The 14751-nt window shown below is 30.9% G+C and overlaps 1 protein-coding gene across 1 annotated transcript; it reads right to left on the bottom strand.

Annotated features, from left to right (window-relative positions):
- Positions 1-2131: 2131 nt before the first annotated feature.
- LOC141715086 (uncharacterized) lies at positions 2132-2771 on the bottom strand. Its single transcript, XM_074518570.1, has 2 exons — positions 2301-2771; positions 2132-2191 (listed from the first exon to the last, which is right to left on the bottom strand). Exons 1-2 carry the CDS (start codon positions 2769-2771, stop codon positions 2132-2134), a joined length of 531 nt encoding a protein of 176 aa, XP_074374671.1.
- Between the last annotated feature and the right edge of the window lie 11980 nt (positions 2772-14751).

Here is a 14751-nt window from a genome sequence, read left to right as displayed (position 1 = left end):
CAAAATCATTAATGATAATATCAGATATAATATTTTCAGAAGTCCCATTTCGATTGATAAAATTGTGAGATCATTCAATCGTTCTTGTGACATTAAGGATTACGAGATTCGTATTAAACTGTCAAAGTCATTTTAAGTTGGGGAGCCTGAAATTCAATGAGTTAAATGTAGGATGTGTACCTGCAGTTAGCTCTGTTTGCAAAAGTTACAGAAAATGGGTGATTAAAATGCAATTTGGTACCACAACGGCTATAACCATCTGACTAAAAAGAAACTGTTCTATGTCTGGGTAAAATTACCCCCAAATTTTAAATCCTTAACCCTAGAGTTTGAATAAAGGTTAAATTAGTTATTCAATGGCTGAATATTGTTTATGTGGACGCTTGGTGGTAATTCGAACTGCTTGGACTGAGAATAATGCGGGGAGGGGATTCGCCAGCTGCGTTCGAGGTCGGTTACGGTGCAACTACTTTCGATGGATCGAGGATCCTGTTTGTCCTCGTGGTCGAGCTGTGATCTGTGGTTTAATAGCACGAGGCAAAGGTCTTAAAAACTTTGAAGCTGAGAACCATTCAAATAAGGGTTTCAATGAAAATGTGCAAGTGATGAAACAGGGGTCATCAAAGTGTTTGATTTATTATATGTTGTCTTTATATTTTGTTTGGGTTGTTCTTTAATATTGCAAGTAAAGACCAGTGTAATGCTAATGAATTAGTCTAGAATATGTATGTAATTAGTAATGAGGCAGTAGTTGTTTGTTATGTAATTTGAATGTTGTACTTTTGCAAGTTAAATGAAATTATAATGGCATTTTGTTGTTCATAATGCATCAGTTATTATAGGATAAAACAAGAAGAAAATCAATGGCCATTTATTTAGATGATAAGGGATTTATTACATGGCTATAACAATTACAAACCTAGTGAAAAACTAGGCCGTAAGCCATCTTTTATGCAGCCAAAATTGGCCTAATGATGGATGGTGGCACAGTGAGCTCAACAAGGCCACCATCATCAGATATGACATTGTTAGCAAGAGCAGCAGCTGCAATGTTTGCAGAGGACAGAATGTAAATAAGCTCACAAAGCTCCCATGATTCAGACATGATGTTGTTGATCATGCAGATTAACTCATACATCTAATAATCAGGATTATGATTGAGGACCAAATTGACAGCCTCCTCACAATCACTCTCCACCAGCACAGACTTGTCTTGGTGTTCCCATGCAAGCTTTAAACCATAGAAAATGCTCCACAGTGCTGCTATGATTGGCACTGCAAGGCCAATCATGCTCTTGCATCCTCTCACCCACTGGCCATCAGAATCCCTAATCACACAGCCCACTGCAGACCTCATTTGAGGCCTATTAAACTCCCATTTCACATTAACCTTCACTGAACCAACATTGCTCTTGCTCCATGTAGACATTTTTTATGATAGTTATGTGCTTGTGTAATGCAATTGTTAGAGATGAGTGTGCAATTCATGAACAACTCAGGTCTATAAATAGTACCACAATGTGTAAATGCATGTAAATGAGGATGTTACCAAGGTGTTGAACCACCAATACCATGATCACCCACTTTCTCAAAAACTTAAAAATGGTCAAATAATTTAAGGTTGCCTATTTCCTAATAAAAGTAGTTGACATCAATCAAAAAATTATGTTATATTGCTAATTACATAGCCTATCTCTTAAATATAAATTGTATGTTACAATTTTAACAATTCCATTTAATTGTTACAGATGTAACATAAACCAAAAATAGGATAGGCTGTAAAAAATAATAAATGAAGCTAGAAAAGCTCTACAGCTTCCATGGTGGTTTCTTGCTCAACTGCTCCTTCCTTGCTTGAGCAACAGCTTCAATTTTTTTGAAGTTGTAGTTGATTGACCTGTTTTGGCATTTGTGGTTCCTTGTATCCCAAGTGGTGAATTAGACATCACAGCAGGTTGGGAGAAGGATGTAAAGATTCCGCCTTGACTTTCTCCTTCATATATAACTCCCACTCTTGATTTTTTTCTTCAAATTAGGTGCATTGGGAGTTGATACTTTTCCAGAAGTTGCATTTTTCTTCTTTGTAGCATTTTTTGTTGTTTTGACAGGAGCGCCTTGTTTATTTTTCAATTTATGGCACAAAACTCCCACCAATTTTGATAAGCAAATAATTCATTAAATCCATACTACTCTTAAATCCATAAAATGTTTAACAAAAGTTAAGATTTAATTCCATACAAAATAGAAAAATAACAATAAAATAGCAACCTCAAATACATCAAAATTATTAAAATATGTACCTTTGTTGGACAGCTTCTTGCATTGTGCTTTGCTTCACCACAATGGGTGCAGTTAACTGTGGTATTTCTCCTCGCAAATTTGGTAGCACCAGGATCTGGTCTAGGATCATTTTTAGTGTTTTTTTTCTTTTTAGGTCTACCAGGTGCAATTTTAACTATAGGAGGTAATATAGCACTCATCCCAGATTTCTCCCAATATTGCTCAGAGTTGATTGGTTTAATTGTGTGTGTGTAGCAGGATAAGAACATTGCTTTAGTGTATGTCTTGTGTATGTGCTGAGATATGTCCAAATTCCTCCATTTAATGCAACCACAAGCATGATAACATGGGGGACCAGTGAGCTGATATTTTCTACATGCACAAATGTGTTGATCCATGTCTACAACCATTTCATGACCACCTTCAGTCACAGTGGCCAAATATGTAGAGTCTCCTGACCATTGCACCATGCAGCCTCCTATAAAAGACATGTACCTAGGACATAAAAGTATCTAAGCTAATTACCTAGATAGAATATATTCAAAATTAGTGATCATGTGCTTACTTGTTCACTTTTCTCATTGCACCAGGATAAATAGGATTCAGTGAGTAAGTCCTCAACATTTTATTTCTCCTTGTTTGAATTCTGACCATTCAACTCTTAACCAGGATAAAGAAGTATGTAACTCAATACTCGATTTTATCAAAATTTAACCAAATGAGCTTCTAGCTCAATTGGTTGAAGTAATATGTTTATTATAAGTGTAAAGTTAGCATATTGAACTGAGTTATTCAATTAACTCTCAAATCATTATGTATTATATAAATATTAAAAAATATATAAAATTTAATATAAGGCAAGACACCTCGTGTAAATAAGTAAGTTCTAACTCAATACTTAATGTTATAAATTTTAACCAAAAGTGTATCTAACTCAGGTGGTTGATGTATTTAATTTGCAAATAGTTCGCATAGGTTCGATTTTTATCAGTAACAACTACTTTTAATATTTATTAAAATACATGGACAAAACAGTAATTTCGAATAAAATATTTCCCCAAAAACTTGATACTGCAGATTATAAAGATAACAGATTTTATATAAATATTAAAATAAATATAAAATTTAATGTAAGGTAAGACACCTCGTGTAAATAAATAAGTTTTAAGTCAATACTTAATGTTATAAAAGTTTAACCACAAGTATCTCTAGCTCAAGTGGTTGATGTGTTTAATTTGTAAATAGTTGACATAGGTTAAATTCCTATGAACAACAACTATTTTTGATATTTATTAAAATACATGGGCAAAACAGTAATTTCAAATAAAATGTTTCCCCAAAAACTTGATGTATAAGTTATAAGTCAATACTTAATGTTATAAAAGTTTAACCACAAATGTCTCTAGCTTAAGTGATTGATGTGTTTAATTTGTAAATAGTTGGCATAGGTTCGATTCCTATCAACAATAACTATTTTTTATATTTATTAAAATACATGGGCAAAATAGTAATTTTGAATAAAATGTTTCCCCAAAAACCTGATGTTGCAGTATTATAAAGATAACTAGCATAATAACCTGCGCGAGGCAATGGTCATTTTCTAGAAATTTTTTATACACCACACAATTATAATGTTTTTAGAGCAATTCCAACAATATCCTTATATAGGCTCTTGAGTCAAATTTTGAATAAATGAAGATAAAATTTCTCTCCAATAAGCTTCATGTCCCCCTTTATAACATTAAAAGTTTCGAATGTTTCCTCACTTTTAGGAGCGAATATCTCATCAACTATTATTTTATTATATTTTTCTTACCCGTTATTTTATATTTAATGAATGAATATAAACAGGGTAGTAAAAAACGAAACGATTAAATTTAATCTGTAGAATGCCGTTAGTATGTTTACAAATAAAAGCTAAAAATTAACATACATGTTGAATACAAAATTGACCAAAATCTTGAATTTTATTTAAATAAACTATATATACCGCGTTATATTCTTACTGAGTTCACTACTAACTTACAATTGACATACTCAATTTAAAAAGATAAAAAATGCATAAGTGAAATCATAATGCTTTGCAATCATAATATACAATAATGTAAAATTTACATTATTGTTAATACTAAAGTTGTTTTAATGAAAAATATTAGTTTTTGAAATTCAACGAATGTATGTATCATGTATGTATGGGAAAATGTTAGTTTTTTATTTACACTACTGTTAAAAAAGTAAGATTAAGTTATATGTATTTCTGTGTGTTAGCATGTAAATTATTGTAAGTTATATCTCTTAGTAAATTATGATGGTTTCAATTATTTATATGCTAAATATCTGATTTATGTACATGTATAATCATTATTAACATTTAGTGAGATAATTGATTACTTAACTAACATGCATTTATAATTATTCAAAAATTAAAATTATGTAATAAATAAATTGCTATTATTTATATATGATATTCACATTATCACTGACAAACAATCCATATCTATTTTTAAGCAACCGGGTATCAATCATGGTTGTAACATAAAAATGAATTATATATTTTTAAGACTTATTATTGATATTCATGATTTTTTTTCAAGAATTCGAAAGAAAAATTGTAATTATATCGTTATTTAAACTGTTTTTAAGTTTCTTTCATTACGACTCTAATATTTCTTTATATAATAATTTGATAACATTTTATAATATTCTCCTAAAATTTAAAATTTTCATTTCGATAAAGTTTTATAAATATCAGTTGAACTGGTTAATTCCTTCAAATTACTGAACAATATATGTTTTTTCCTTAAATAATATAAAATGCATTGAATCAAATGCTACAATATTGTATAGATATAACTTTTATTTGAATAATTTAAAATATTAAAATAATTCAAAATATTTATACAATATTATCTTGATCAATGAATATTGCTGATCTAAAAGAATTCATTTTTAAAAGCTGATTTTTTAAAGTGAAAAATGAAAAATAAATCGATTTAGTATATCATTGTTGTTTTAACAAATCTCGTCAGATCTCATTTTACATTTCAAATATTCTTAAAATCGGGGCAAATCCCAATAATAATAATACGTTACCAGTGAAGTTGATAATTTTAATATAAATAATCAATTGACTTGAGCCTATAAAGATCTCAAACACATTAATTTATATTAACATTAGATATTAAAAAATTTCACATTATTGGTAAGATATTCTCGCCGAACTTATAATTTAAATTTACTAAACGTAGAATGTGAAGATTTTTTCGGCCGGGTCATGTAGTCAAATTTCGAGTATTTTTTGAACAATGGGCCAAGTTCTAAAATACGTTGACTCATTATAATTCGAGCTTATCTAAATATGTAATACCAATATAAAATATTTATATATAAGCGATTCTATTTTCAATATTTTAAAAAAAAATTATATATGTACATTTTAATTACTTTTTATAATAAAAAATATGTTAAAAATATATGAGATATATTTTCAAACTAAAAAATGATTAATAAATAAGATAATAATCCATTTATGTACTATGCCTAATTTTATATCTGATTTCAATTCTTTAAAATTAACTGCACAAATATTTAACTAACTATCTTTTTTTTTGCGTAAGTCAAGTAAGTATCTTTAAAGTTAAATAAAATATTCATTTAGCACACTTACATATTACGTGTATGATAAAAAACATATGTGAGAATATGGTGTAGTGGTAAGAGGTTGTATAGTTGAATAAAATAACTTGAGTTCGATTCTCACAAATAACATCTTTTATATAAATATTAAAAGAATGGGTAATTTAATCTTTTCAATGAGATTTTTTAATCTAATGAAATTATATCCTTGTTGGGCTTATACTCTTGTTGGACTATTATATATAGAAGAGATGGATGTACTCTCTTTGTTTGTTAAATACCCTTGTTGGGCTATTATATATAGAAGAGATAGATGTATTTTTTTGTTTGTTAATAGATGACGTGTTTACGGTACGAGGGTTGACCACATAAGAATTATTATATTTTATTTTTTTTGAATAAAATATTATTTCAAAATTTTTATTCATCAAAATAAATTTTTTAAAAAATATAATTTTAATTATACGATCAAGCCTCCTAAACATTTGTATCAGAAAATCAAACAGTAATGAAATTTGAACAGAAAATTAGAAATGATTTCTGGGGTTTCCGTTGATCCGATTGTAATTCTTCCTAGGAAGTATTTACTTTGAGCAAGGGGCTGAACATGGGGGGAAATACGAAGTTGGGGCCAAAATATTGAAATTGGGCCGAAAGACAAAAGTTATTTTCTTGGATTGTAGTCATTCAGTCCTGACCAGAGTGAATGATACAGTAACATCAATCAATCAACCTTCAAGTTTCAACGTATGGTAAAAGTTTTGTTCAATAACTATGTCTTTTCTTGACAAAATAAAAATAAAAATAAATAAATCTGTCTTTGAAAATGAATTTAATTGTTTCTCCCTCTCTCCCATTCATTCTATTCACCTTCATTTTTTGGATGTATCATTCAATTCTATACATTTTAAACTTACCAAAAATAGTAAAAAATTTATAATATAAAATTCAACTACACCACTATTTCCTCCCACTAAACTTACTTTATCCATTAAATATTGAATGGTCACACCACTTTAACCAACTTTATATTTTTTCTAACTAAATTACATTTTTTTTTCTTTTATCCTACTATCTTAACAAAAATAACATTATTTTATTATGTTTCTTGTCCTCCGTGCTCAAACCATTTGTATACTGGGACGGAGTAATTATTAAGATCACATTCTTCTATTTTTTTTATGGTAGGGAATTCGAAGCTGCTACCTTTCGGGTGTGTACTGGGTAAACCACACGGGTTCACGTAATAGTTTGCAAACCACGCGAGATAAACCGCATTTAAGTTATATAATCTGGATCATGAGCCATAATAAGAATTTGATAAACCAATAAAAAGTATTATTTATATTTTTACTAGACCTACCAGAAAAATTGAATCCAAAATTTAGAATTCACTAAAATATAAACGCAATTCATCTTTATTAATTTTTGAGGTGAAATTGTGTTGCATCTCAACTGAAGACTACATATAAATATATTTACAAAAAAAAGGTGCAAATAAATTGGTGGAACATCATTTCTAATTTCTGCTACCGGTTAGGAGACTGACAAGTACTAATCTTACTAGGATCTTTTTTGTAATTTACAAGGAAGAATCCTGTATCCATAAAAAAACTAAAAATATAACGAGATTAATTATTTTATACGTTAAAATGCTCTCATAGATACTAAAACACATGAGATACTGCACAAATAGCAGAGAAAAATGGCCGGGACGGCCCGGAGGACAAACAACACAATTCATGATATGGGGCAACTATCATTTAGGAGCAATTTTTTAAAAAATAAATAAATTGAAGAGTAATTTCAAATCAAATAAATTTAGAGAAAGTCCCTGGAAAACACATTGAGAGTGTAACTGCAGTTAATTACCAAATTCCGAAGATAAATATTCTTTCATTCACTTGGCTGCTGAAAGGAGAGATATATGATCATAAAACTGGGGGCTTATTTTCAAAATAAAGAATTCTAACTTCTGATTATTTGAGACAATATTATGTTAGCAAGTTTTACAATTAGAAAATATAAGTATTGGAGTTGATCTTTTTTTTACTAAATACTAAAACCCTGATTTTATTGTTAGGCAAAAATTTTTAAGACTACGTAAAACATCTTATTACTCGGATCAATCCTAAAAATGGCCTCTAGGTTGACTTCATATATGTACATTAGGTTATATTGATTTTGTCTTAATTTGTATTATATTTTATCTTAATCTCAGGTTTCTTAACTAGGCTGACCTCAAACTAAGCTACCTTGAGTTGATGGCATAAAACTGTTTACATATCAGCAGATTAATTATTAAAAAAAGTTAGTGTCGCTCGCCAAAAACTAGCCGTAAATGAATATGACCGTGAAAAAAGTTGGAATCAACTATTTTAAATGAACTCGAGTCGGTATATTTACTTAACGAACATATGTTAAATATGAGAATGAATTCGGGTGAATAAACGAGTTGATCCGAGTTTTTATCTGTTGAGCTCAGACTCATCTCGTTTAGTTTGGAATTCACTCAGGCTCGACTTTAACTCAGTAACTCGGCTCGCCTTGACTCAGTAACTCGGCTCGCCTTGACTCGGCTAGAATAAAATATATATTATATTATAGATAATAAATTATTAAAAATCATTTAAATATTTTTACGAGTATGTTTATTATCATTTATTAATAATTTAATTATTATAGAAATTTGGTTTATTTTTCATAAGAAAACTATCAAACATTATTAACTTGATATATTTTTCTCCAATTATTCAAATTTTCATAAATATCATTAAATTAATTTTAATTTAGATAAACCAAATTTAAGTAAAACACAAAATATAATAAAATTTGGACATCGATAATTAAAAAGTAATTTACGGTTTCTAAAGTAACGATTAAAAACGGATTTATTCCTAAAATGGTCTTGAAAAATAAATGATATAGATTGAGAAATAAAGGTAGCGTGTGAGATTGCGTATATAACTGTAAAACAATACTAGTATTGATCTTGATACAATTTTTTTATCGTAGTTAACCCGCTTCTGCTATCCTTCGAGTGCGCACTGGGTAAACCGCATTTAAGTGACAGACTCTAACTCAGGATGCATAATCATAATCTATATTTTAAAGTTGCTCAATTAAAAAATATATGGGAACTATTATGGGATAATTTGATTATATTCGAAATCGGCTCGAGTTCTGCTCAAATTGATTGCTCAAGAGTAAACTCGTGTATGGTGCAGGCTCGTTTATAAACAAGCTGAGCTTAAATATCACCTTCGGTTCAATTTTTAAACTCAACTCCACTCGTATAAAAAAGATTAAGCTCAGTTGAATTTGGATAGAATCGGCTTAACTCTATTCGTTTCTGCTCAATAAAAAACAAATGAAGCTTAAAATCCGCTACAATATTTCTTTATTTTTTAAAATAATCACCTATGTTTATTACAAAGGGCTTGCATAGTTGCATTGATACAAAAGCAAAAGTTTTCGCGTAAACATACCCGCAACACAAGCGCATTAGTAACACCGGAGACTTTCGAACCAGTGGTGTAAACGAGCAAAATTGTTCAGAAGCTATTTGAGTTCGTTTAAAAAAAATAAATTTGGCTTGGAAAAAATCGATCTGAGCTCGAGTTACAAATTACTCAGCTCGTAAGGTTTACAATCCTCGAGTCTCTCTTATTTTTAATTATTTTAGAATAAATATATTTTTACATAATCATTTAGTATTTTTATATATTATTTATTTATTGTCGAATCGAGCTCGAGCCGAACTCGAGTCACCGATCATAATTCGAGTTTTTGTTAGTATTTACTGAAATTAATTCAGATTTTTGAGTCAAATTCGAGTCTACCGAATTTTTTATGAAACAAGTTTCGAAATTCAAATTAATGGCTCGGTCGAACTTGAACTCGAACTCGAGTCCGAACTATTTCAATCGAGTTCAAGCCGAGTCTGAAAATGTTCAAATCGGCTCAGCTCCGCTAGATTACATCCTATTCCCAACCTCTGATGGATTACAATTAAGTTACATTTCTAGCTAATTAAGAAAGATAAATAGCCATATTATAATCGATGATCTTAAGTTTATGTTCATTTTTCTAACACCGTGGTTCCGAGTTTAATTTTAAAGAAAAGAAGAAAAATTCATACCTATATTTATTTTTATCAATGTTCTCTGACGTGTATCAAAATTTTTTATAAAAAGAAAAAATATAAGGAAGCTTAAATATATATCAATTTCGATTCAATTTTCTTTTTAAAAGTGGAATGATGGGGGAGAAATATATATTGTAATCGGGGGCGTAGCCAGAAAACCGATTCAGAGGGAAGAAAAAAAATTGAACGGCAAATGAAATTTTAATTAGAAAAATGCAAAAAGTAGTTGATAACGTATTCAAGGTTTTTATTTGTGGTCCGTAGGGAGTGTATCTTTTTTAGTTGTTTTGTTGTGTGTGTCTTTCTTTTCCTTTTGGTTTCTTCCTTTTATCCTCTATGACTATCCGTCCTCTAGTTTAGTAGGGGGTGACTATCATAGGCTACTTCGACACGTGGAAGGTACACGTGGAAGGTAGAGAGGTGGGAAAGGCATGACTTGGTAATTTGGTGAATGACATGTGTAAAGTTTAGTGGATAAGATTGAGTTGGGGGGCCAACGACCTACGGAAATTGAGCTTTTGGCAATAATCTTTTATCGTTTGGGGTTTGCGGATATTTTGACTTATGGACTCCGAAAGTGTACTGTGCCTACGGTGGACGTAGGCCCTTTGTTACGTGACATGTTTTATGGAATCAGAGAGAAATGGAGTTTTGAAGAGTCATGTTTCTATTTAAGATTCTTACGACTAAGGTCTTAGAGAGACTATAAATCTGATGCCATCAGTAGTCAATTTTAACAATACCTTACATTATTGTTTCATTACCAATACCTTGCACAATTACTTCATTAACAATAACTTTAAATACAATTTTTCCGATTTATATTTAATAAGACTATAATTAACTGTTTATCTCTTATCCCATATATTTAACCTCTTTTGTTGAATTTAAAAAATAAATTTAGGTACCTCTTTACAAGTTATATTATTACGCGGGGTCAAAAACAAAATTTAAGTGGGGTCAAAAATATTAAGAGGGTCAAAAATATCATTTTAATTACATTCTTTTCTTTTCTTTACCGAAAAAACCCCGGGAACACGGCGTTAGGATATTTGGAAATCTACTATTCTTAATTCCTGCTAGTGAAGAATTTCATGAAATTACCTTTCTACCCAAAAAATTTAAAATCTTCTACTTAACTTTTTTAAAAATAAGGGCATATATGTAAATGAAGCATCTAAAATGGGTTAACGGATCGGGTTATGGATTATCCATGGGTAATAATCAAATTAATGGGTAAAAATTAAATCTATACCTAACAAATTATAAAAAAAAATTCAATTTTCAAAACTGATCCACAATTCAAGCACATGATTTTTGCAACTCTCTTCTCACCTTCTTGGTTTCATTCACCATTGATGGCTGCCAAAGGACTACAAAGTTCTTCTTTACTTTGTTTGACTCGATGATTTTCATATAGATCATTCTGTAACCTGAAGATTAATAATGAAAGAACCAATGGATGAAGAACCCAAATATCGGACACCGGGAAATCATTCAGGTTAGCAATTCGTCCTCCTTCATCGGCTATATACATTACGTGTTCTCATTCCTTTCTTTCATGAATTACAGCTTCCAAACGACCGCCTACGGCCTTGCCACTGTCTCCACCTTCATTGGAACCTGGTAATATGAGTATTATGATATTTCTATTATACAGTGCAAGTTCATCTTAGATTGTACATATCATGTTCATGTTAATCATAGATTATATCTCTGTACAACATGTTTATTTGTTGATTTAAATCTTAACACAAGATAACAAGCGACGATTGAAACATACAATAAAGCAACTATCTTCTCTTTCAAAACGAAGTCTGTTTACGAAATATAGTTCTCATTATGTAGAACATTTAATGAGCGGTATGTGTGCCTTGCAATATTTGTTTATGTTCTGCCAAATAAGTATTCTGTGCTGAGTTTATTGGGTGTCATATTGCAAATAATTGTTTGTTTTTTGGACGTACCAGGTTCATCAGGTTATGCGGATGAAAATGAACACATAAATATAAGCCAATCTTCTGACATTACTGAAATTCCTAAACATGGTAGGGTGTTTGTATTACTTTTATACAATTTAATTTCACATTGTTAGGTCACACACACACACTGTAGAGGGGGTGAATACAGTGTATAGTACACTCAAATCGAACTTTAAGAACTTAAGTAACAGAAAACAAATTTTATTGAAACAATAAACTCTGTTACAGTATGGAACTGTTACCTCTCAGTGATGAACAAATATCACGAGAGCTGCTAGGGTTACAATGAATAATCTTCTCTAATAATGATAACACTTATAGTGTAAACCCTATATCTGTGTTTATATACTACACAGTTACAAGATAATCACTAATTGATATGGAATATAATTCTGCTTCCTAAAATATATCAATCAGATATCTTTTCTTCCAAGTATTCCATTCTTTACAGAATTCCTTCTTCATGCATATCTCTTCTTATGTTTATCTTGATCTTCTTTCCTTTAATCAGCTACTGTCCTAATCTGATCGTCCTTCAGCACTTAAGTTCTGATATCTATCTTCTGATGATTATCTCCTGATAACATATGTACTGATATCCTTAAGTCCTGACTTCCAGTATAAGTACTGATCAACATTTAAGTACTGATTTATCCTGTTCAAATAAGATCTGAAAGCTAAACATAAAACATATTAGCCATGACATTATCAAATATATCTAACAATCTCCCCCAACTTGTAAATTAACATAATATACAAGTTTAACAGATATTTGATGATGTCAAAAACATTAAGTACAAATGCATGAGAATTAGACTAGATAACTACAACTTACAGTCCTTAAAGCTTTTACCAATTTCAACTTCTGATAACAACTTCAGTCTGTATAATTATCAGAATTTAAGCAGTTGTAGATCTTCGACTTGGTTTCATCATTTTCTGATCTCTCTGATGTCAGGAGTTGTTCTGAGATAGTTCTTCAACAAACATTTCTCAGCATATCTGAGTTCATCAATCATTCTCCTTTTGACATTTTTAAGCTCTGCAGTATCTTCACAAGTTTGAAAGATTGCAGCTCTGAGATCATTGATCTTTGCTTTTCTCAACTCCTGATCTAGTCTTATGACATAAGCTTTGTCAGACTCTAGATTGAATTCAAGTCCCTTAATACCAAGATATGTTCTGATCTGTGCAGTATTAGGCTTCATATCAACAATATCACCATTGTGATCTCTGTACTTTGGAACATATATGCTGTCAGACTTAACAGAATAAAGCCTTTTCTGTCTTTGAATCTGTTCTTTTAAGTAGTTTGCAGCAGTCTCTGTTATTCTGTCATCCACTTGAAGTAAGAAAAGTACATGCTCCAATTCTTCAAAATACTTCAATGGAATGGCATTTTGTCTTATATGATAAACCTTACCATCTGTCATGAAATACAACATGATGTATTCTTTCAAGTAGGTATGGTAAACCATCTGTACAGATTCCAGTTGATTCAATCTCTCAAGAGTTGCTCCAATACCTGGTTCACTCAAGGAAGTTGGATCATTGGTATTGTTGTGTACTCTTCTTTCATCAGCACTTCCCAATCCAGTTTTATCTCTAGCTTCCTTTCCAGTAACTACTCTTGCTTCAAAACCACTTGCAGTAGTCTTCAAAGATTGAGTCTGTTTTGCTTTAGTGAATCCTGGTAGGAGTGTCTTTGATCTATTTTCTGATATCAAGTTAACTTGAGCTCTGTCAGAGGTTACTTGCTTCTTCTGAATATCAGAACTTATAATTTCTTGACTCTGAACAACTTGAGCCATATCAGAGGTTATTTTAAGAACTTTTCTTGAAGTCAGAGCAAGATCATCTTTTTCATTAGTAATTTCTTCTTCCTCAGGAGGTACATAAACCTTGATAGGTTCACCAACCTTTTCTTTACCCTTGGATCTTGGATCTATCTGTGGTTGTGATCTAGCCAACGTTGCTTCAGTATGTGTCCTTTCTTTGATCACAATGCCTTTGAGTTTTGGAAGTGACTTTTTACCAGAAGCTTCAGATTTAGATGTGACTTTCTCTGATTTAAGTCTGGCTTCTTCTTCCTTTAAACTTTCCAAGTCCATTCCTTGATTTTCTTGAAGAAATAACTGTCTTGACATTTCCTCATCAAGATCTAGAAGTTCATCAGAACTTATCTTTTTACCAGCAGCAAAACTTATTCTTTTCCCAGTATCAGAACTTGTCCTGTGACTAGCTTGTCTTGATGTAAACCTTTTACCTTGACTATGACCGCTACCCATTCCAGAGTATCCTTGATCATCAGTTCCATCATCCTTTCCTTGCAGTGTCTTGTTAGTGTTGCATTTGGACTTAATTACCTTCTCCCCCTTTTTGGCATCAGCAGGTAGTAAAAGAGAGATAAGTAATTCCACTGAGGATTGGATTTCAGTAAGTTGCGATTGCTGAGAAGCTTGATTTGTCAGAATGTCATCAATCTGAGCTTGTTGTTTCTCTTGAGTTTGCTCAATATAAGCAATCCTGTCAATGGTAGGTTGAAAGAACTTTTTTTTATCAATTTTCCAAACTTGTTCTTGTTTGATAAAGTTCTCCTGAATCTTGTGTAGCTCTGCATGAGTAGTTGAATGAAGACCTTGTAGATGTTTAATACTCAATGCAGTGACTCTAAGCTGGGTTTTTAAATCATCAGAATTTAATATT

This window comes from Apium graveolens, chromosome 3 (assembly GCF_009905375.1).
Source record: "Apium graveolens cultivar Ventura chromosome 3, ASM990537v1, whole genome shotgun sequence".
Taxonomy (NCBI): Eukaryota; Viridiplantae; Streptophyta; class Magnoliopsida; order Apiales; family Apiaceae; genus Apium; species Apium graveolens.
The sequence above is the reverse complement of the archived record's forward strand: the minus strand, read 5'-3'. Positions and strand labels throughout refer to the sequence as shown.